General features: G+C 38.3%; 1 protein-coding gene across 10 annotated transcripts in view; it reads left to right on the forward strand.

Moving 5' to 3' along the window:
* CERS3 (ceramide synthase 3) overlaps positions 1-24,602 on the forward strand; it is a 145,393-nt gene that overhangs the window by 27,116 nt on the left and 93,675 nt on the right. For 9 of the 10 annotated variants that reach the window (XR_008618596.1, XR_008618597.1, XM_055088175.1 and 6 more), the window contains 3 exons: positions 3,611-3,784; positions 14,080-14,197; positions 20,496-20,614. Coding sequence is in view for 8 of the 10 variants with exons in the window: in XM_055088175.1 (XP_054944150.1) it covers positions 3,612-3,784; positions 14,080-14,197; positions 20,496-20,614 (410 nt within the window). In the remaining 2 variants the exon portion in view is untranslated. The remainder of the gene's footprint in view (positions 1-3,610; positions 3,785-14,079; positions 14,198-20,495; positions 20,615-24,602) is intronic. The other variant, XM_055088177.1, reaches the window with a different exon arrangement.

Genomic DNA, 24,602 nt, shown 5'->3' on the forward strand with positions numbered 1-24,602 from the left:
CCACATCTTCTTTATCCATTCATCTGTTGATGGACACTTAGGTTGCTTCCATGTCCTGGCTATTGTAAATAGAGCTGCAATGAACATTTTGGTACATGACTCTTTTTGAATTATGGTTTTCTCAGGGTATATGCCCAGTAGTGGGATTGCTGGGTCATATGGTACCTCTATTTGTAGTTTTTTAAGGAACCTCCATCCTGTTCTCCATAGTGGCTGTATCAATTTACATTCCCACCAACAGTGCAAGAGTGTTCCCTTTTCTCCACACCCTCTATATGGATTGTCTTTTAACTTTCTTGATGGTATCCATTGAAACACAAAATGTTTTAATTTTGATGAAGTCCAATTTATCTATTTTTTATTTTGTTGTTTGTTCTTTGGGTGTCATATGCAAGAAGGCTTTGCTTAACCCCAGGTGTTGAAGATTTACTCCTATATAATATTCTAAGAGTGTTATTATTTTAACCCTTATATTTAGATCTGTGCTTCATTTTGAGTTCAGTTTTGTATGTCCTGTGAGGAAGAGATTCTTAACTCTTTTGAAGCAGCAGTAATTGATGTTTGGTGGCAGCACATGAAGAAAGAGTAAATAGTGTAGATTTTTTTTCTCAATTTGAACTACATATTCCATGGGGCCACCCTTAACTTCTGAGTTCGTTCTCTCTCCCCATATATGTTTTTGGTTGTTCGATATTAAAGTTACTAGGCTTTCAACAAATCTTGTTTCATTGCTTGCATATTATTTAACGTGGCAACCCCTATATAACCACTGTAAGCTGTTTATTTAGTTATATTTCACACTGGACAAAATAATCTTTACTGCCTGGACTTGCATTTTAGGAGTGAGCAAACTATTTTGTATAATGATTATTATAATAGTATCAAAACCAACTCACTGCCATTGCTATTTCTTCCCTGAGTCATAGTCTATTAAATTTGGAGCTAATAAAGTAATGAACGTGCTAAGGCAAACTTTTAGGAAGAAATAGATCTCCCCTTGCAGGAGTAGATCGTTCTGATGCAGTGAGGGACACAGGCATGGCACCAGGTTTGTCCATTACAGGAGAGACTCCCATGACCTGGGCTCATTTCTAAGATCTGTAGGAAGTTTGAATTTTAGCTGTAGTCTCACTCAAAGAATTGTGCCTGCTCGTGTTCTGACCCAATCTGGCTGTGCACTTCAATGCAGATTTCCTCTCTTAATTCCCTCTTTGGTCAGTTATGTCAGATGGCCCAGGCAACCAGGCTGGAATCCTCAGCTCCCTTGCCAAAGTGTGTTAATTATTCCTTCCTAACAACTCTTTCATCAGTTCTCACTGTCTCCTCCTGAGTCCAGATCCAGGTCAGTCCTGACTCAGTTGTAAGCTCCCTGAAGTCTAGGATCATCCCTTTCCTTTCTGTGGACCCAAAGACTGATAGAAAGTATTCAATAAATATTTCCTGATGATCTTTATTCCACCATATTTGCACAGTTTTGCAACTGTATTAATGCTACTTACCCTCCTCCAGGGTAGAAGTTACAGTAAAATGATTAATACATGAAAAAGAAGGCAGCCCTTCTCCTTCTCCACACAAGGCTTGCAGGTGTGGGTGTGACTGGTTTCCTGCTACTTTGCATGCACATGTCTCTGAGCAGCAGATGAGAAATGAAATAAAGTAGGGAATATCTCACCATGGTTAGTTATTCGGTTTTGGTGTGGATTTTTCTGAAGCATATTGAGGTCCACACTCTGGAATTCTTCCTCATCTGAAATCAGAAATCTGTAATGTTGATACTCCACTCTGATCCTCACCTCTGATTGAGTCTTTCCGCTCTCTTGGGTCCCATTCCCACCAGACTTGTTCTTTGGCCTCTGGTCCCTTGAGTTTTGTATTTTTTTCCCTCCTTCTCATTTCTTTCTTGGCCTCTCTTTATTCTCTACCCAGTTTGGATCTCATGTGTAATCTCATAAATGGCGTGATCAGCATGTTCAGCTCCCTGATACCGCTGCTCTCGCAGCTTCCAATTTCTGACTATATTTAGTGCTTCAAACTCCTAATTGCTCTTCAGTCTTCCTGTGTCCTGAAATGTGCTCCATATTGCTGCCAGAGAGCGGCCATGTGTGTGCCTGCCCGGGGGTTCTGGAGGCTGAAACCCAGATCTCATTCTGCTGGCAAGAAGGGCTGTGTCTGCCCAGAGGGGACATCATCCTCTAATTGGCACAAAGATACCACCTGGGCTCGCAGAGGACCTGGCTGCCCAAGCAACCTTTCTAAAATATCTGATTATTTTATTCCTCTGCATAATACTCTTCCTGGGTTCCATTGGTTAAAGCCCAAGCTCCTTAGCCTGGATTGCAGACACTCTGTGACCAAGTCTGAACTGTCTCATCAGCCTTTTGATGAGAGTTGCCGTATGATTTATTACCCAAACTGGGACACTTCTGAAAGGAAGGGGCACTATTACTAATTATGCCAGGACAATAAACCGAGACTCTGGGCACTTGTATGTGACCCAGCATCCCACACCTTGGATTCTTAGGCTGTGGTGGAACCACACTGCTGGTGGCGTTCCATGGGCACCTGGTATTTACAAATCAAGAGGTTTTGACAGAGTTATTTTGACCACCCTGTTGTGAATCTGAGGACATTTGACTTCTTTCTCTGATTAACTGTTAAAGGATTACATCAAAACATCCTCAAAGTCAAAATGTCAAGATTAAAATTGTCATAGCCTAAATGATGAGATTGGAGCATCTAAATGTTCTTCTATGTTTCTGGTTACTTGATCAGTGTACTTTCTCTCCTTAAAACTTCTATTCCCTCTTTCCCATTTTCCTACCTTTCCCTGGTTTACTTCCACTTACCATTTAAGACATCTTGAACATTGTTCAAGATCATCTGCTCCAGTGGGCTTTCCCGACGCGTGTTGGCTGGGCTCAGTGCTGGCCTTGTTCCCACAGTACCCACTACAAACCTGTTTCATCGTACCTGAAAAAAATGTGTCAGAGTCGTCTGTCAGGCCTGCCTTGCCCACAGAATATAAGGTCCTTAAGGCAAGAAAGCTGTCTTTTTAATCTTTGCATCCTCAGTGCCTAGCACAGGGCTTGACAAATAATAGAATCTCTGTAAATATTTGTTGACATGGACTAATTTGAATTCTTTATTGTAATACAAAGTTAAATATGCTTATCCTTTATCTCCTGGAGAAGTTCTTAGGATACTAGCGAAGGTTTATACATACTTGGAGCTTTCATGAGGTTGGCCTTTGGCATGTTGAAGTTGTAGAGATTATTGTTAGATTAATTTTCATATGATAGAAACATATAGGAGGAAGACACATACCCATAATATTAACACATGTTGTGCCAAGAGTGTGAACAGTGGTGTGTTAAACTTCAGTTTGTCATGCCACAGCCGAAATTCTTCTGAGAGTGTTGGCAGAGTAATTGCTGTTTAATGCAATGAAGCTCCATGAAGCCCGGTAAATAATATTACTCCGTTCTGTTCAGTAATAGTACCCTGTGTTCTAAACTTTCTGGTTTAGGTATTTTGAGGAAAGGTGTCAATATTGTCTCAATTTTAAGTATTTGTTCTATAAGTCTAATGTATTCTTTTTCCATCTCTCTAGAATGTTTCAGATGTTTAAAGAATGGTTTTGGTTGGAAAGATTCTGGCTTCCTCCAACAATAAAGTGGTCAGATTTTGAAGATCATGATGGGCTCGTCTTTGTGAAACCCTCTCATTTATATATGACCATTCCATATGCTTTTGGCTTGATAATTATCAGACATTTTTTTGAAAAGTAAGTAGTGTTTGTATGTCTTTCCTCCCCATTCCCCTTCTTTGCCCCACCTCTAGAATAAAGAATTTTGGTAATATTCTTAAAGAATGTGTTGTTCAGAGGTCACCACTAATGGGCTACAGATTCTTGGGGGAGTTCATGAAATTAAATGCACACTAAATATTATCTAGACTGAACAAATAAAAATTAGAAACACAATCTCTTCAAGTACATTAGTTTTACAATGAAGAAAATTGAGATCAAGAGAGGTTAAGGATCACAGAGCTTATTAGTGTCAATGACGGTACAAGAACTCAGCTCATCTTCCGTGTACCATGTTGTCTGACAATGGATATGCATCCCCATGTCTTTGTTGGCAGTATTAGGAGAGTATGACTAGGGGATGCATTATCATTTTAGAATGCCTATAAAATAGCAAAAATGGCTCATTAAAGACCAAACTTAATATTGCTTTATAGCATAGTTTACTTTAAAGGTTTATTGAAAATTTTAATAGCAGACCTTCATTCCAAGGTATAAGGAAATCAAAGAAAAATATCAATTTGCTTTCTCAGAAAAAGTAAACTTCTTTACTTTTTCTTAATTTAATTTAAATAGATATTACCTCCAACCTTTTATTAAAACTGTACTAGTATTATGATAACTGAAGATAAATGTTCATCTATAATCTCTGTAGTTGTCTCTATTTCAAAAAACTGTTATTAGCACATTAATTTTTTTGGAGCAAAAAAAATATTCAAATGTCAGGACTTGGATAAACTTAAGACAAAATCTGATAGAGATCATTTTGTCCAAGACTAACTGTAATGCATATCATATGTTTATAACCATTTGCAGAGTCCTTATCTCAAGAGTTAGTTTGACCAACTCTGTTTCATGGATTGTCCAAAAAGGTTTTTGTACAAATAACAGCTTCACTTGGGCCAACAATGTGCTATTGCTATTGGGAGGAAAAGAAAGCCCCTCAGTCCCACTAAGCTCTAGCTGAGAACATTTGAAAATGTTCTTCTTTTTTGACAGTTAATTTTACTTTTACTCACATGTTTGGATTTGTCAAAGAATGCCTAAATAAAGTAGCATTGTGCCACTGCACTTCCAAATTAGCAAATTACTCTGCTGTCCTGAAATACTTGCTTTTCTTGCAGAGTGTCTGGTGATCTTTGAACTTGGCATCCAGGTCCTCTACTTATTTGCACTGCAGATTTCCTACTTTTTGGTGGACAGATCCATTTTTAACATTTTGATCAGACAGTGAACTAGAAAAATTTTTGTTTGCCAAAGCAGCATAGTTGTGGAGGACCAACTTGTTATGCCCTGGTCTTGGCCTCTCCAACAATTATCAGGAAGGAATCCAATCTCCTTTTAATTCCTAGGACCATTCTTGCTTCTTCTCAAGGGGTTAAGTATAGTCTTTCATAACTCCTTATAACTTTAACTCCCAATTACTCACCCTTAGTTTTTTCCATCCCATGACACTACAGAAAACTATGTGTTGCTCCACTAATCTCATATCTCTCTTTTTTTTTCATATTTCTTTTAATGCAATAGAAGGAAGGAAAATTTAACATGGGAGCAAGATCACGCTTTTTGAAGAATAAGTTTATATTTTTTCAGGGCTTCTATATCATTTGCCTTAGACTAAACCACTTAGATCATAAATATTACTTACACCTTGCATTTGAATAGAAACATATTTTAAGAGGTACAGAAAATCATAAGTGGTGTGATCTCAGTCAAGAAAATGAGAGGTAAGTGAGCTGGCCAAGGTCACATGGTTAGTATGTCAGGAGTAGATCTGGGACTTAAACCCCCATGGTATGACACCAGGTTCAGGGTTGCTGGGTTTTTATTTTCCCCTGTACCAGTACTTCTTGGACTTTCACAATGAAATATTCCTGGTGGCAAAAGAGAGTAAATTAATATCCTGTGGGAGTATAGAAGACATGGCTTAAGGGAATGATAGCAAATATGAACTTTTCTGAACTATCAAAAATTTGTATAAATGTGACACCATGTTTCAGCATATCCTATGGTATATGTATCACAAGAAAGCTTCCTTCTTTTGTCCTGGACTGTGTTTGTGTTACACCTCCTCATTCTAGGAAGTGACCAGGAGTTGTGATTTGGCTGGCTCATTTTTATCTTTTAGTACTAACCAGGAGCCATTTAAGATGAGGAAGTAAGGGCCCTTCCTAGAAAGGAGTAGAGAGACAGATGGATAAAGAACAAACAAGTAGATCATTTGAAAGTGACTGACATTTGCTTTGTATTTAGAATTTCCTTTCCTTACAAGTTTTACCTTATGTTTTAATTTTTTTGTCGGGGAGGGGTCTAGAATAACAATTTCTAACTGGTATATCCAGACTCTTCTATACATTCTTTTTTGTGTCTGAAGTATGATTTAGAGAGGATCTAAGCTACTCAAATTTAAGCACTTGTGGAATAAGCACATTATCTCAGAGTAAACTATGATGCTGGAAGAGTCCAAGGCAGGGATGGGGGTGGTAAAATCAGAAGGTAATCTTTTTGCTTTTACTTAATGGTACAATGAATAGATACCCCACCTCTACCATTTCCACTGAGCAACATGAGGGCATGATGGGATTCTTTAAAGAAGAGTAGGTGTAGCAGTTTACAGGAGTTGAAAAAGGATTGTTGCTAACCGTCTTCAATTGAAACAGTCTCAAAATATGTACATTGGACTTAAATGTTATCTGAGACTTGCATTACTTCAGATATTTTATCCTCTTATATAAAACCCTCTGATTAAACTCTGGTCAAAGAGCCTTTCAGTCCTTAGGAAATGGGAATCAATCTTAATGGCAATAGGCTATTGTTTCTGTTTAGGAGAAGTATTTAAACTTCACATGCTTAATATCTGCCTAGGCCTGCCTTCTTTTTTATTCTATAAAACAATATTGAAAAAAAAGTATGTGGGGGGTAGTGCTCTGGGATTACTCGGCTTTTGGCTCACAGGTAACTGATGTAGTGCTAAAGGAAGAGCGGGCTATGTGGGTGTCTGAATGAGGCCATCTGAGGGCTCAGTTCTGCAGTAGTAGCAAACCTGAGACTCATTCCCTGGTAATTAACCTAACTTTGAACCATTTACATGGGAGGAGAAATTCACGTTCTCTTTTCTTCCTCTTGGACTTTTCCCTTCTATTCCGTATCAATAAAATGAAAGTTCAGGATATTTCGTCTTAGTCTAAGTTCCTTCTAGAGCTCAGATCTGTCATTTCCCTCCTCTTTTCAGTTCGGTTTATCAAATATTTATTGTGCTTCTTTATTCTCTCCTTTTTCAAAATAGGTTTTTAATTAAGTAACTACTCATATTTATTTACACTTACATAACATGAATTGATTGATTTTCTAGATTTTTTTATAACGAAAGGCTAATGCTAAAGTAGAAAACTGTACTTATATACTTCCTCTGTTCTACTGAAAATGTTATTTCTGTCCTTGAAGTCTGGACATGTTAACAAACAGGACCATTATTTCTCTTTTTTCTTTAAATTAATGCTTTGACTGTAGATATGATCCTCATATCAGCAAATATGCTATGGATATGTATTTTTATCCATTGTGTATACTTATCCACCCTTTATCTCTCACATGAGTCTCCAGAGGGGAATGTTATACTTCGTTTGGCTTTTAGATTGGTTGTATTCCCTTACTAAATAAATCTTCTTTTCTTAATCCTGCTTTGCTTTTTTATTTTTGCTAATTTCTTCATTTCTAATATTTGAGGAGATAACATTGAGTGAGTGTGATTGAGAACCCTGCCATATTAAACCATTTTGTATTTGTGTTATTCTACTAGTAAAAACAACGAGTGTTTTCTCTAATAAAAATTTTTAACTAGTAGGTTACATAAATGACCCAATTCTATTATTTATCCAAAATCCTGTCATATATGTTTTTTGAGTCTTTGTTAGTTTTAAGATCATCTAAGTTTTTGTTTTATTTGGAACTTTTATGCAGAGGGGGAATTAATCATATTCCTTGAACCACAGCATGCTGTCTTTGGTCTGTATTAGATCTCTTGATTGATTGACTGATTTGAATGAACTTTTTCATTAATTACCTTTTATCCTCATTTCCTAGTCCTGTTCCCATTCCTGCTGTATGTATTTCATGGCTTTTTGTTTGTATAACCCAGTAAAACGTGTATGAACATAAAGTACATGTATTGTTAGTTGACATAAGTGGTATGGTGATAAGACCTTCTTCCATATCTTCTTTTTTTTTTAATACAGCACTGTGCTTTATGATCTATCCACATTGCTCTGTGTACATCTGGTGCATAATAAGTTTGTTTTTATATGTCTCTGAAATGTATAGGTCATTTTCAGGAGAACTTAGGCCATCTGGAAGTTGGATTGGCTTATATATTTTATCAGAGTATTTTAGGAAAATTTTTTAAAATTATTTTTGGCCATGCAGTGTGGCATGTGGGATCTGAGTTCCCTGATCAGGGATCAAACCCATGCCCCATGCATTGGGAGTGTGGAGTCTCAACCACTGGACCGCCAGGGAAGTCCCTAGGAAAATTGTTATTCAACTCCGTGATTATAAAAAATGAATTTAAGGGTTAAATGATCATTCATAACTAAAATTTCCAGCATTTAATTAAACACAGAAACTTCTAAGTAAGTACTAGAATAGCCTGACCTGGCAGACAATGGAGCCTTTGTTAGAAATGAAGGAAGAATAGGGACATATCATGCTTTTAAAAAATCATCTTTACTGAGGTATGATTTACATACAAGAAAGTTCATGCAAAATTTGATGCATTTTGACAAAAGTATACAGTCATGTAACTATCACCACGATTATGATATAGGAGATTTCCACTGGCTGAAAACTCCCCTGTACCCTATTCAGTTGATCCTTTTCCTACTTACTGCCTCCTTGCAATCACTAAAATGCTTTCTGTCAGTATAATTTTGCCTTTTCTAAGATTTCCTACAGATGGAATCATATAGATTATAGTCTCTTGTGTCTGATTTCTTTCACTTAGCATAATGCTTTTGAGATTTTTTTCATGTCATTATATGTATCAGTAATTCCTTGTCATTGCTTAGTAGTCTTTCAACATATTGATATATGGCAATTTATTATCCTTTAATTAGTTGATGGAAATTTGGATTCTTTACAGTTTGGGGCTATAATGAATAAAGCTTCTCTGAACATTTGAATAGAAGAATTTGGGCATATGCTTTTATTTCTCTTGTTAAATTGCTAAAATGTTCTTCAAAAGACATTGTTAATGTATGTGTATCTATACAATAGATTATTTGGCAATAAAAAGGACTGAACTCCAAATGCGTCCAAATACATTGATGTATCTCAAAAACATTAAACTCAATGAAAGAAGCCAGGCACAAGCAACCACATATTGTATGATTCCATTATGTTAAATATCCACAAAAGGTGCAGCTATAAAGACAGAAAGTAGATTAGTGACTGCCTGTGGCATGATTAACAGGAAAGAGGGATTAAAGTAAATATGTATGAGGTATTATAGTGGGATGATGAAAATGTTCTAAAGCTGACTCATGGTGATAATTGTACAGCTTGGTAAATTTACTAAAAAAGAAAAAAATCACTGAGTAGTATACTTGAAAATGGTGAATTATATGATATGTAAAAATGCATTAATAGTTATTTTTAAAAGATGTCAATAAAATGAAAAGATAAGACAGACTAGGAGAAAATGTGAACAAAACATATATCTGATGAGGGACTTAAATTCAGAATATATAACTCAATAATATATTAAATTCAGAATATGTAACTCAATAATAAACAAAGAAATAACTTGATTTTTTTTAATGGGCAGAATATTTCAGCAGAAACCTCACCAAAGGAGATATACAAATAGCACGTAAACACATAAAAAGATGTTCAACATCATTAGTCATTGGCAAAATGCAAATTAAAACCACTACACACTGAAAAACAAAACAAAACAAAACAAAAAAACCACTACACACTGAAAGTTAACAAAAACGTCAGAGTAAGGGCCTCTGAAAATTTTCTCCTTCCTAAAATCAGAAAACTAGCAAAAATTGTCAAGATCAACTTTTCAAAATTTAGAATTAGCCAAAGACTTGCAGCAATCCAGAGAGTGTTATTTAAGAAAAATAGCTGACTGTTGGAAAGAACAGCAAGTTTTGTGGCATTTTAACTTGCCCTATTTCTGTCCTTACCTTTCTTCCTCTGTGATAGTCTTGAAAAACCAACAGCTCACAATTTCAGTGGAAACCAGCAGTCTGGCAGCCGTTGAAGGAAGCAGAACAGAGTTGGAGCTCCATCAAAGCATCATTCCCAGAGAACTGTCATTATCGTACCTGTCTGGTGGTTCCCTGGAAGGGCATTAATCACAAGCTGTCTTTATTTGCCTTTTTCCTTGGGGAGAGGAGGGGTGCTTGTCTAAAACACTTAGAGGCAATTGATTAACTTTGGAACTGCCTGAGGTAATGGATAGCAGTTGGGGCAAACAATAAACTAACAGCTTTTCTTTTTAAAGGATAAGCTGGGAAGTGATATGTCCATAGGGGGTTTTGAAAAGCTCTGACTTATTCTTGGAAATCAGAAGACCACTTGAATTTGTAGAGCTTTGGGCATGCCCAGGGCCATCCACATGCTCAGGTAAGACCTTAGTAGACCTTAAGTTCTCACCTCTGGGTGACCTTGAGGCTCTGTGCAAACAGGAAGTGAAGGCCAAGGCAGAGTTGCCCACTATCTTAGTGTTGAAGGTGTGCCCTGAAACATACACAGAGCCCCTTAGTAAACACTGGAAGACTTATTGGTTCCAGGCATTTAAGGAAATCTCTGTCTAATCATTAGGAGACCACTAAGCTAACCTAATAGATACTTTAGTCACCACACATGACAAAGAATACAGACTTTACAGATCAGTTCAAAAATGTAAACAAATGGACAACAACAAACTCTGAGTATGGGGATAATCTGATTTCCAGAGTTGTCACATTATATTATTAAACTTGTCCACTTTTCAACAAAAAATTATAAGACATGCAAAGAAACAAGAAAGTATGGCCCATACACAAGAAAAAAACAGCAATCAATAGAGAGTGTCCCTTACAAAGCCTAGATGTTGGACTTCTTATTAGACAAGACTTTAAGTCAGCTGTTTTAAATATGTTCAAAGAACTAGAGAAAACCATGCTTAAAAACTAAGGAAAGAATGAGAACAATGTCTCACTAAATTAAGAATATCAATAAAGAGATAAAAATTATAAAAAGAAATCAAATAGAAATTGGGACTTGAAAAGTACAATAACTTATATTAAAAATTCACTGGAGGGCCTTAACAGCATATTTGAGCAGGCAAAACAAAAAGTCAGCAGTCTGAAGAACAGAAAAAAAAAATGTAGAAAAACAAAGAGCCTCAGAGACCTGTGGGACAGCATCAAGCACAGCAACATATGCATAACAGGAACTCCAGAAGAAGAGGAGAAAATGAACAGGATAGAAAATATTTGAAGAAATAATTGGCTCAAAATTTCCCAAAATTTGATGACAAACATTAATGTATATATCCAAGAAGCTAAACAAATTCCAAGTAGGATAAACTTAAAGAGATCCATATCTAGATACATCATAAGCAAACTGTTGAAAGACAAAGAAAGAATCTTGAAAGCAGCAAGAAAGGAGCATCTCATCACATAAAAGGGATCCTCAGTAAGATTGAATTGATTTCTCATCAGCAACCATGGAAGCCAAAGGCAATGGGAGGACAAATAAAAAGAAAGAAAAAACTGTCAACCAAGCAAAACTATTCTTCAAAATGAAAGAGAAATTAAGACATTCCCAGATAAACAAAAACTGGAAGAATTTGTTGCTAAGCAGACCTACCCTATGAGAAATACTAAAGGGAGTCCTACAGACTGAAATTAGAGGACACAGACATTAACTTGAATCCACATGAAGAAATAAAGAGCACCAGTAAAGTTACCTACATAAGAAATAAAAAGAAAATATAAATGCATTTTTTGTTTGTAACATGTTTTTCTCCTATCTGATTTAAAAGGCAACTGCATAAAATAGTAATCATAAATGTATGTTGATGAGAACACAATTTATAAATATATAATTTATATGACAGTAACAGCACAGAGAGGGGAGATCATGGAGTTTTTGTATAGTGCTGAAATTATTTGGCTATTAATCTGAGCTAGGAGGTTATAAATTAAGATGTTAATTGTAATCCCTAGATGAACCACTAAGAATGTAATTTTTAAAAACAGTAAAAAAAAAGAAAATTTAAAAAGTACGCCAGAATATCTATTTAACACAGAACAAGATAGTAATAGAAGAAACGAGAAACAAAAAGGCATAAGCTATACAGAAAATAAATAGCAAAATGGCAGATATAAATCCTGTCTTATCAGTAATTAAATGTAATTTACATTAAATGTAAATGAATTAAATTCTCCAACTAAAAGGCATAGATAGGAGGACTTGATAGAAATATATGATCCAACTATATGGTTTCTACAAGAGAAACACTTTAGGTTCAAAGAAATAAATAGGTTGAAAGTAAAAGGATGAGAAAATATATACCATGCAAGCAGTAACCAAAAAAGAGCTGGAGTGACTATACTAATACCAGACAATTTAACAGCCTTTAAATTGTTACTAGAGACAAAGGACATTTTATACTATAACAGGGTAAATCTATCAAGAAGATATAACAATTATAAATATATATGTACCTAGCAACATAGTCCCAAAAACATGAAGCAAAAACAAACAGAATCGAAGGGAGAAATTGACAATTCAACAATAACAGTTGTAGACTTCAGTACCCCATTTTCAATAATGGATAGAACAATTAGGCAGAAAATCAACAAGAAAATAGAAGACTTGATTAATATTATAAACGAACTAGACCTAACAGACATCTGTAGAGCACACCACCAATAGTAGCAGAATACACATTTTTCTCATGTGCACAAGGAACATTCTCCAGAATAGACCACGTGTAAGCCATAAAACAAATTTCAGTACATGTGAGAGGATTGAAATCATACAAAGCATGTTTTCTGACCACAATGGAGTGAAATTAGAAGTCCATAACAGAAGGAAATTGAGAAATAAGCAAATATGTGGAAATTAAACAGCATGCTTCTAAATAACCAATGGGTCAAAGGAGAAATCACATGGTAAATTAGCAAATAGTTTGAGATGAATGAAAAAGAAAACACCATATGAAAACTTATGAGATTCAGCAAAAGCAGTGCTTAGAGGGACATTTATAGCTGTAAACATCTATATTTAAAAAGAAGAAAGATCTCAAATCAATACCTTCTACCTTAAAAAACAAGGGAAAAAAGCAAACTAAATTTATAATAAGCAGAAGTTAGGAAATAATAAAAACTAGGATGTAAAAATCAATAAAAACCACCACACATGCAGTAGAATTGCTAAAATTAAAAAGACTGGCAATACCATCTATTGACAGAGATATGGAATAACTGGAACTCTGGCACATTATTGATGGGAATGTAAAATAGCAGACACTTTGGAAAACATTGGGCCAGTTTCTTATAAAGTTAAATGTATACTTGCCATACAACCCATCAATCCCATTCCTAGATATTTACCCAAGAGTCATGCCATTTTTCATAAGTTAGAACTTCAAATAGGGACATAATAATTTCTTGAAGATAGTATCACCAAAGAAAACCTTAATAACAAAACTATTATTTATTTTAATCCCTGGTAGTCCTAAAAATGAAACTCTAAGTAGAATGGCTTATCCCAGTTCCTGGATCTTGTATATAAATACATTTGGGTTTACATAAAATGGATTTTAGAACTATGCAAGTACAGTTGACCCTTGAACAACAAGGGTTTGAACTGCAGGCTCCACGTATAAGCAGATTTTTTACAATAGTAAGTACTACAGTACTAGATCTACAGTTGGTTGAATCCATGGATGTGGAACCTCGGATATGGAGGAACGACTTACACGGAGGCTGACTATAAGCTATACAAGGAGGATTTTCAACTGTGCTGCTGAGGGTTGGCACCCCTAACCCCCATGTTGTTAAAGAGTCAACTATATTTTATTTTTTTAAGTTATCGCATATATAAAAGTTCTCAAATTTTGCTCTCTTTGAGTTTCTGTAAGGCAGATATTGGCTTTAGATAGCCCAATGACTGATCTTTCATTTGGAATCTAAAATTACATCTTGAGTTTTCTGGTGACATTGTGAATTCATTCTCAGATTTTGAACTTACTTTTGTTCATATTTTTGTAGGTTTATTGCTTCACCTCTAGCAAAAACAATTGGCATTAAAGAGGAAGTTCGAAAGAAGATTACACCAAATACTGTTTTAGAGAAATTTTTCAAACATTCCACAAGGAAACCATCTCAAGTAAGTACAGATTCTTTGTTTTTGGATTTTAAAATATCCTTTCTTAATGTTTCAATCATCTGTGGTTTACCTTATCTGTGCAAAAAATCTGTTTCAGTTGAGCAGCAAATGACTTGAATCATTTGAATTTTTTTTCTCTATTGATAAGTTATACAGCATTCTGAGCATAATATAAAATGACAAATAAATATTATAATATAAAACTACAAACTTTGCTAGTGTTGAATGCTAACAATCAATGCCATAATTTGGGTATATATGTCAAAATTTAATTTTTAATAGTAGGATATATACAAAGTATACTAATGAAAAAAGATCATTGTTAAGGCAGAGTTGCCCATATCTGACACTTTTTTTTTTTTTTTTTTTTTGTGCTATGCGGGCCTCTCACTGTTGTGGCCTCTCCCGTTGCGGAGCACAGGCTCCGGACGCGCAGGCTCAGCGGCCATGGCCCACGGGCCCAGCCGCTCCACGGCACGTGGGATCCTCCCGGGCCGGGGCACAAACCCGTGTCCCCTGCATTGGCAAGCAGACTCTCAACCACTGTGCCACCAGGGAAGCCCTGACACTTTTGGTAATTGTGACACCATCAATATACACTACACACACTATGAAAGTGTCTATTGGGTGGCTTTCCTGAGCAGGACACTTTATTTTATCCAAGGCCTCGAAATACTCAGAAATATACTGTGCCCCTACCCACTCCCCAGAGATAGAACAGTTAGGAGAGTCACAAATCTCTTCTCAATATGAGATGTACTTGATGAAATGTTATGGTGCACTGCATGTTTATGCCACAGAAAATGGCTTTAACCTAAAAGTTATATTTTAAAATAATAGTGTCTAGGCAAGTCTAGTTTCATTATACCCCCATATTTAAATGAGAGATGAAATAAAAACTTCTCCAAAAGTGGCATACCCTCTATGACGAATACAGACATCTCTCACCATAATTTAAAAGTCAGAAGTATGTGCTAACACAATTTTAAGGTAGATAGATTTTTAAGGTCCTGAACTTATCTGCTGAATTCACTTGCTTTTCCTATGAGCTGAATTCACTTGCTTTTCCTATCACTGGTCTGGTGGGCTTCCTGCACAAAGAAGCCATGTTGAGGTCTGACCACATAGCACCAGGAATCGTGTTCAGAATTGTTCACAGCTAGCCAGCACTGTCTCTAACTTGTTCTGCCCTCAGCTTCTGTATGTGCCTTTTTTTCTAAAATGAGGAGTCTGACAAGCCATCTCCACGTGTTCTTTATTTCCTTGTACTCTAAAAGACTGCAGTCATTCATCTAAATACTGTTACCACTGGTGATAATAATGCCTAAGCATCATTTCATGTTTTTCAGACGGGAAATTATTTATCTGTGTTTATGAAAAGTTAGGACTCTTTCAGAGAGTCCTTATTATCCTTCTGTTTCTCTCTGAGAATAACTAACCTTGGTAACACCTTGCATAAAACATGAAGAACAGTGGTAGCTATCAGTTACTTGCTGTGCTTGCTGTACAGCTTTTTAGGATATTTTAAAATATGTAGAAAATTCGGCTCTTATCAAGTTTCTCTGCTATGGAGAGAAATTAGCCATGTGACAGTTCAAGAAAAACTAAGAAAAGCTGAAAGAGATTTAGATATTAAGTCATCTTTCCTCTTTATGATTGAGATGAGGAAACTAAGGTCAACAGAGGAAATGACCTGTCCTAGGTCATGCAGCTAATCAGTGGCTGAATCCCCAGCTGGACCCTGGCCCATGGCTCCCTGTCGAGTGCTGTTTCTACTATGCCCAAATGATGTCTTTATCTGTGAACAGAATGTTAAAAATGTATTTCAGAGTCTGGAGCTGTGTGTGTAAGTATTCGTTCTAACTCAATTGACAGTACAGCATGGCTTAGTGTAGATATAATTTGGACATTTGCATCAAGTAAAAGAAATGTTATATATCAACCCCAAGTGTTAGAAAGCTTCCTCTACTAAACCATGAAGATGAAGGGACATAATTAAGACACCTAATTTATATTGCTCATAGATTACAAAATCAAGGCAGTATTTGTATAACAGATCAAGATGACAAGTTGGCCAGTAAAATGCCCATAGAATAAAAGTACTAGAACTTAAGAAGATAGAAGAATATAGTAGAGGAAGGCAAAGTACATGCCTTAATAGTGATTTCAGATGTGGAAACAAAATAGTATCACAATACCTCCACATATTAACTTGGCCAATGTCATACAGCTAGCATTTTTGCTTAATTTATAGCTGAAGTAAGACAAGTTGCTGGGAGGGCTAAAAAAAAATTTTGTGCTGATTCAAGGGATGGGTGGGTATTCCGAACCTGTAATCTCAAGGCACTGCAGTGGTAGTACAGGTACCTAACACCTGACTTTATTAAAAGAAACTGAGGACACAAATCTAAGGATGCTTCTTCAGCTGCAATAGACTGTACCAATAAAAACAAAAACATTTCAGTATATACAGTATCAATTTTGGACTGGTTAGCACAGAAGGATATAACATGGTATTGATGAGGTCCAAAATGCTGTACACATGAACCTCCATTGGGAGTTGTTTTTTTTTTTTTTTTTTTCATTTAAAAAAAGTTCTGGCTGCGCCGTGCAGCATGTGGGATCTTAGTTCCCCAAACAGAGATCAAACCCACACCCACTGCATTGGACGTGTGGAGTCCCTGGACTTCCAGGGAAGCCTCTCCATTGAGAGTTTTGATCTGTGATTTCGCACACTTCTTTTGTGACTGTGTATGTGCAGCTATGTGTCCCCTGTTTTTATATGTGTGTGTCTCTCTCTGTGTGTATCTCAATGACAACTTCAAGACGTACTGAGAGAGAACCATGGTAACATACCAATATCTCTGGCCAGCAGATCAGTTTTCCTGCTGTTGGTAAAATGAAGGAACAGTAGAACTTATTAACTAGCCCATTTCCTCAGCAAAATCACGATGAGAACTGCTGCAGAACAAATGAATGTGTAGTCCTGGAAGATGTCTAAAGAAAATGTGGTGCCATAAGGCTGACATAAAGCAGGTATTGTGGTCCACGGGGCATTCCAGTTTTCTAGCTTGTCTCAACCACAGATTCAAACATTTTTAGGGCAAACAGCTCTCTAGTCCAGTTTATTTTACGGGTGAGAGTTAAAGAATTCAAGTGGCTCCTCCACAGTCCCAGAGGGTTGTTTTTTGCGTCAGGTAGCCAGGCTTCATAGCCCCATTTGGTGCTCTTACTTCAGGCCACACTCCTCCCTGAGGTTCTGCTTGAGAGCCTTTCCCTTCTACAGACACACACTCTGTTGTGTCGGGCTAAAAACATGGATTGTGAGAAAAGACTGTGTGTGGAGGTGGGCAAATTAACCACTCTGTGCCTCAGTTTCCCCTTCTGTGAGCTGAGCGTGTTAACAGCACTTACCTCACAGGGCTCTCAATTCAGAGATTGAATTGAGTACTTAGAATAGTGCCCAGCACACAGTCAAGGTCAGCTGTTGTTATTTGTAGTCTGTGCCTATCATATAGATTTCTCCAGGAGCATTCTCAAGTATGTCTTCCCAACTTAAATTATCCCAAGAGAATGTCATTTGTTTCCTAATTATGCTTGTTTGTATTTCCATAACATCTTATGCAATTTTCTGTACATAGTAGGTGTTCAATAAAATGCTTGTTTCATGTATCATTAACAAAATACTACTAAAGACTTTTGTTTGCAAGATGATTTCTATCCGAATAATATTGTAGGTCTATGAGGCCAGTATTGCCAAGTCTTTCAACCAGATTCATCTGTGCTCCAAATCAGAAAAAAAAAATGCTTCAGATCATGTTTGATCACTGTCTTCTAGAAGCATTTATTCAGCAGGTATCTGTAGAAATGATGGGATAATAAAATTAGATTGTTCTCAGATCTAGGAAAATTCCAGTGTGAGGACAGGGACTTTGCTCACTGCTGAACACCGTCTCCACCTCTGCTCACTCCTGGCACTTCATTCTTTACACCTGCAAGAGGGAGGCTTCAAAATGCAAACATTCTGTAACCTACAGATAAATTCCAGGCAAGGCCCTCCTTGCTGTGGCCTTAGCCACATCTTTCCTCCTCACCTCTCTGTATGTTTCCACCCTGCAAGGCCTCTTTCTGTCCCTCTAGTGCCCCCAGCTCCCCCATGCTCTCATCTCCAGACAGCCTTACATGCTGCCAGGACACTTTCCTTCTTCATCCTCTCCTTCTTGGGGCATTTTTCAGGGTTCAGCATGAGTGTAACTTCCAGGAACTGCCTATGTAAAGTTAGGTCCCATGGTACCCTTATCCTCCCCTATCTCAGCACTCTTGATATTTTATTAGAATTCTTTGTCGCATTTTCTGACTTCCTCACCAGACAGACTTTACCCTGTGAAGGGGAGGCCCATACTGGTCTTGTTCATTTAGATCTCCAATAGAAAGCAGAATGCCTGCAGGAAGTAGACACCAATAAATAGTTGCCAATTCAGTCTTGTCAAAAACACAAAAACAAACCAAAACAACAACAAAAAACAGCAGGTGAACCCTTGGCCTACAAAATAATAGGTATTAGAGAGGATAATTTACAAGGAAACAGTATAATATGGGCTATATCTTGGTTTTGTTTTGTTTTGCTTTCTTTCTCTAGATTAAGTAATAGGCTAGCAGTTCAGTAGGTATGTAGCTGCAATTAGTCCTTTGCTTGTCTTCAGCACGAGAGCTTCTTTAGGAATTTTATCTACTGTTGTCCTGTGAGCCTGAACAATTATGTAAACTATACACAATAACATAGCAGAAGCTCCACGACTGATCACAGACAGCTGGGTGTACAGCCAACTGGCTCATGGTCAGGCTTTGTTTGGCCTTCAGAATCTTGGTGCATGATTGGTAAATTTACTTTAAACTTAAACATTTAAATTTAAACGTTAAAATTTAAAGTAAATTCAACATTAAAAAAAAAAAACAAAAAACCTAGCGATTTCACATCAGATTTCCGGGACTGCACTTTCACTCTGGGAGCCATCAGTCAGAGCTGGGTCACCACTGTCCCTTTGGGATGGGCCATGTGCTTTCCTGTTTGCTGCATCCATATGGCTCCTGCTTATTTCCTCAAAACTGAGGCTGAGGGACAATTTTATGCAATTTTATTTTTCTCCTACTAAAGTTAGGAGTAAGCTGAAATATTTCTTGTACTCAACATAGGAAAACAAAAGATCAAGAAGACTGGTGTCTCAAAAAAAATTACAGAGCTTATTTCCTTGTGGAAGTGGAAAGTGCTGTAGGTTTAACTTATAAAGCATGTCTGTGTTGAAAGAATAAAACTTAAAATCCCACCATGAAGCAGACCTGGTCCTCTCAATCATTTTGGGTTCTTGTTTGGCCCTGGGAGAACTTCAAATCTGTGACCTTTGAGCTAATCCATCATCCATATTGTTTTCAATTTAAAATCATAACCTACAACTTCTGCCTTCCAGAGGAGAAGCAGTCGTCATTATTATAGTCAGCAATCCTTAATCCTTTTTTACAATTGGAATTATTTCAGATTAGTTTGAAATAGGCTGTACATCTGATTAAATGTGAAAGTTTTGGATCTGGTAGAAAGATTGTGTGAAATAACAGAAAAGACAGAAGCCTAAGTTCTTGTTCTTTGCTGCTGGTTTTAGGTCTTGGACAAGTTGTTAAAACGCTTGGAGTTCCATTTTTTTCATAAGAAAAAATGAAGAGGGGGCTTCCCTGGTGGCGCAGTGGTTGAGGGTCCGCCTACCGATGCGGGGGACGCGGGTTCGTGCCCCAGTCCGGGAGGATCCCACATGCCGCAGAGCGGCTGGGCCCGTGAGCCATGGCCACTGAGCCTGCGCGTCCAGAGCCTGTGCTCCACGATGGGAGAGGCCACAGCAGTGAGAGGCCCCGCGTACCGCAAAAAAAAAAAAAAAAAAAAAAAGAAGAAGAGATTGGGTTTGTTTGACATCTTAAACTACACTACTCTACCTGGAACCTAGGAGGCCCTAAATAAAATTGGATGAATGAGTGAGCCACATATCAACTTGAATATATGGGTTGCTACCACCTTACAGAGAATTGGTCTTTCTTAACAACTCAGAGCTCTGGGAACTAACATTCTCTCTGTTTTGAGGTGTGTTGTATGATTCCATGAGTAAAAGAGGTAAATGCACTGGCTCAAGGTCTAATGCAGAACCCTCTCCTCTCCAGCGCACAAGCACTTGTAACCCAATCTCACTGTCTCTTGACTGCCTGCCACCCTGACTCTACTCTTAAGCACTCATTCATTTGTTTCATCCCCTTTCAGACTGATATTTATGGACTGGCAAAAAAGTGTAACTTGACAGAGCGCCAGGTTGAAAGATGGTTTAGGAGTCGGCGGAATCAAGATAGACCTTGCAGGATGAAGAAATTCCAGGAAGCTTGGTAAGAAGGACAGTTAAAGCTTTTGAAATGGTACAATTTTATATGGAGCAGAATAGTCATCTCAGAAGGATTCCTTAGGTTGCAGCAGAAGAAGGGTTTGAACCCTCTCTGTCACTTACCAATCAGGAGTTTGATGCTAGTCACTCATCTACCTCTTGTGCTTCACTTTCCTTCTCTATGAAACAAGGTAAGCTATGAACTCTCTTATTTAAACAGATGTTATGTACTTATCTTTAAAGTACAGAAAAATCATAAAAATGTCTTAACCTGGTGTTTATCTTTTCTAGGGTATCAGTTGGCCCTAGCTCATCTGACTATCACCTGTTTCTAATCACATTACTCTATCACATTATAAGAGCAGAGAATGTCTGAGAGGGTGCTGTCCTCCTCTCTCAACACTGATGGAGAGGACTTCTTTCTGTCTCACTTGGCTCTTACTCCACCCCTGCCTGTGGACTGGGCAGCCAGTTCCTCTGGGTTTCCGCCTGGTTTAGTAGGGGGTCAGGATGGGCTGGGCAACACATAGGGTTTTTGCAGAGCTGACTGCTGCAAATACGTTCTGAGTGCAGTGAGACTGTACCACACTTATTTTTGGCTTCATTACAACTGTTTTTTTTTTCTCTTCTGCAGAGTATTATAGTATTGATAATTTAGGTTACTGCCTTGGTGGCAAAAACTGACACCTGTGCCAAAAAGAGGGTCTAGGTCATTGCTCTTACTTTGTTCCCCTTCTTTACATCCAGACAAGTGCATGTTAGTTGGGAAATTTTGATGCCACATTCTACATGCCAATAGCATTCCTTCTTTTTGCCTGTTTCTTAAGGTCCTCACATTGCCTAGTGACTTTCACCAGAGGTTTTTGTTTTTATGGTAAAATGGATAGGGAGCTGGCATAAGACTCTCAAATAAAGAAACCAAGCCTGTGGAAGGCTAAACTTTAATGACTTTTTAAACTACCTATGCATTGCCGAGTACAGTTATCCATCTGTGAGACTGGTGATGTTTAAAGGCACCGACCAAGTCTTCATGGTGTCTCGAGATTTTTTTTCTTATCAGCAGGCTTCCATTGCCTTTCCCAGAGTGGCTAGAGGTATATGACCTGGTTTGTTTTCCAACTGCTTCTCTCTGAGTTTTAGCTCTTGAGAGATTGGTTAATATTGTGTTGCCACTATGTCAACTTGGCCCAAGTGAATCTCTCTGGACCGTCACTACAAAACACTACAAACTGGAGCTGTTTTCACATTATATCTTCCTGTTTTTCTGCTATCATTCATTCATTCTTTCTTTCTTTCTTTCTATCAAATGATTCTTATCTTAAATAAAGTCCCCAGGCAGGGACTAACTCTCAACCTCTGAGCTGAATCATACTGCAGTGAAATTCCAGGAATTTCTTATACGTTATAGTGCCTTCCAGTTTATAAATAATCTTGGTTTGATCCTCCTAGCAACAGTGTGAGGCAGTCAGGGAAAGTGGGGCCCTGTTTGAGAAATGAGAAGCTGCACATCATGTAGTTTAAGGAACTTGCTCAAGGTCGCCAGGCTGTTGGGGGTCTGTTGCCCTCAGGTCTTCTGACTCCTTTTCTTATACTCTTTCTGCTCACTGTACTGCCCCTGCCACCTAATGCTGACCTCTCAGAAGCAGGGAACCCTATATGTCAAGTAACTGGATGAGAAGGACCCAACATTGGGAATCTAGCTGTCAGTGAGTCTGCTAAAAGTCAGCCACAGAGTTCAGGCTAGAGAAGGGAATTTCAAGTTGCTATTATCAATCAGTCAGGCAATGCAGAGGGTTGTGTGGACCATCTTCTTGGTATGTGGCACTATCCTAGATCATATGGACTCGTAGATATTAAGAGGGAAGTAAAAGTGGAAGGTATGGTCACTGGCCTAAAGCAGCTAATCACGGAGATGAGACTATCACTTATGAAACCACAACATCTGTTGTTGTTCCATTCCCAATGGCACATGGGCCTGTATACCTGTGGTCTACGGTCATGTTTAGATGTGCTCTGGGCATTCAGAGGAGATGGCGTCAGCAGAGTTGGATACATTAGACAAAGGCTTTCTAGAGGTCAGGCGTAAGCTGGACCTTGAGGGGAGGGATGGGTCGGATTTCCATAAGAAAAGAAAGCATGAGGGCTTCCCTGGTGGCGCAGTGGTTGAGGGTCTGCCTGCCAGTGCAGGGGACACGGGTTCGAGCCTTCGTCCGGGAGGATCCCACATGCTGCAGAGCAGCTGGGCCCGTGAGCCATGGCCGCTGAGCCTGCGCTCTGGAGCCCGCGAGCCACAACTACTGAGCCCATGCGCCACAGCTATTGAAGCCTGTGCACCTGGGGCCCGTGCTCCACAACAGGGGAAGCCACCGCAATGAGGAGCCCGCATATCGCAACGAGGAGTAGCCCCCGCTTGCCGCAGCTAGGGAGAGCCCGCATGCAGCAACGAAGACCCAACGCAGCAAAAATAAATAAAATAAAATAAGTTAATTTAAAAAAAAAAAGAGGGTCTTCCCTAGTGGCGCAGTGGTTGAGAGTCCTCCTGCTGATGCAGGGGACACGGGTTCGTGTCCCGGGCCGAGAGGATCCCACATGCCGCGGAGCAGCTGGGCCTGTGAGCCATGGCCACTGAGCCTGCGCTTCTGTAGCCTGTGCTCCACAACGGGAGAGGCCACAGCGGTGAGAGGCCCGCATACCGCAAAAAAGAAAGCATGATTTGAGGGCAGCATGTTTTAAGTAAAGCAAAGGCAGGAAGCAGTACAATGTATTCAGGAGACAGAAGTGAACCCACAATTTTATAATTTAAGTTTTACATTATTCTTTAGCAATGTCACAAATGTCAGGGAACTGTTAAAAGTTATTATGGATCAAATAAATAGACAAAAGCAAAGTACCAAGCTCTTTAATTGTATAGGGACTGCACTTTATTCCCTAGCTATGGGATGTGCTACAGGAATCATAGCAAGAGATACCTAGCCCCAGGCATTTTGGAAATCTCAGGAAACTTATTCTCCAACACAGAACTCTTACAAATTACTCTCCAACAGGCAGACACTTCTCCATATCAGGATGGATTCGTCCCTGAACATCTTAAGTTCAGTGTATTGTTTCCTTGGCTACTTTCTTTAAGGATGACCCCTAAGCCCTGTTTCACAGAATTCAGGATTTTAATCCATAGTGGCTCCTTTATTTTTAAATCAAATTCCATATTAGCAGATAAATTTTCTTTTTAAAATAAGCATTTCCATTTAGCAATAAAAAGTTTAATAAAAACACAGTAATTTCCAAGTATCTGTTGTATATACGCAGTGGCGCCCTCTGGTGCTGAACAGAGGCGCTCTCCTCCCGCTGGGTGGACTGCCGCTTGCCCAGCTCGCCCTTGGGCAGGTCCACTGCCTGCTCCATCCAGTTCCCCCACCGTTGAGCCCCATGTCTGTCCTGTCAGCGTCTCTCATGTCGCCCGAGTTCACTCTATCCAGATCCTCCCTGATCTCACCTGGCAGTCTCATCTTTCAACATCACCATGTGAGTCTAACCAATCAATTTCTGGGGTTTTTTCCAAGAGGTTTTTTTTTTTTTCCCCTTACAATTATGTTTGTGTCAGCCATTCCTGGAAGAAAAAAAAAGACATTTTACTGCCTTAGGTTCATTTGAAGCAAGGAAGATAGCATTGACAAGAACATCATCATTCAGCTCATGGTTAGTGAAGTGCAGCAGCTCCCAAGCTTTTTGATTTCAGGACCCCTTTGTTCTCTTAAAAACTATTACAGAAAGAAGTTATACAGATTGCCAAAAAACACATGAAAGGATGCTCAACATCACTAATCATTAGAGAAATGCAAATCAAAACTACAATGAGGTATCACCTCACACCAGTCAGAATGGCCATCATCAAAAAATCTACAAACAATAAATGCTGGAGAGGGTGTGGAGAAAAGGGAACCCTCTTGCACTGTTGGTGGGAATGTAAATTGATACAGCCACTATGGAGAACA

The sequence above is a fragment of the Physeter macrocephalus genome, chromosome 11 (genome assembly GCF_002837175.3).
Source record: "Physeter macrocephalus isolate SW-GA chromosome 11, ASM283717v5, whole genome shotgun sequence".
Taxonomy (NCBI): Eukaryota; Metazoa; Chordata; class Mammalia; order Artiodactyla; family Physeteridae; genus Physeter; species Physeter macrocephalus.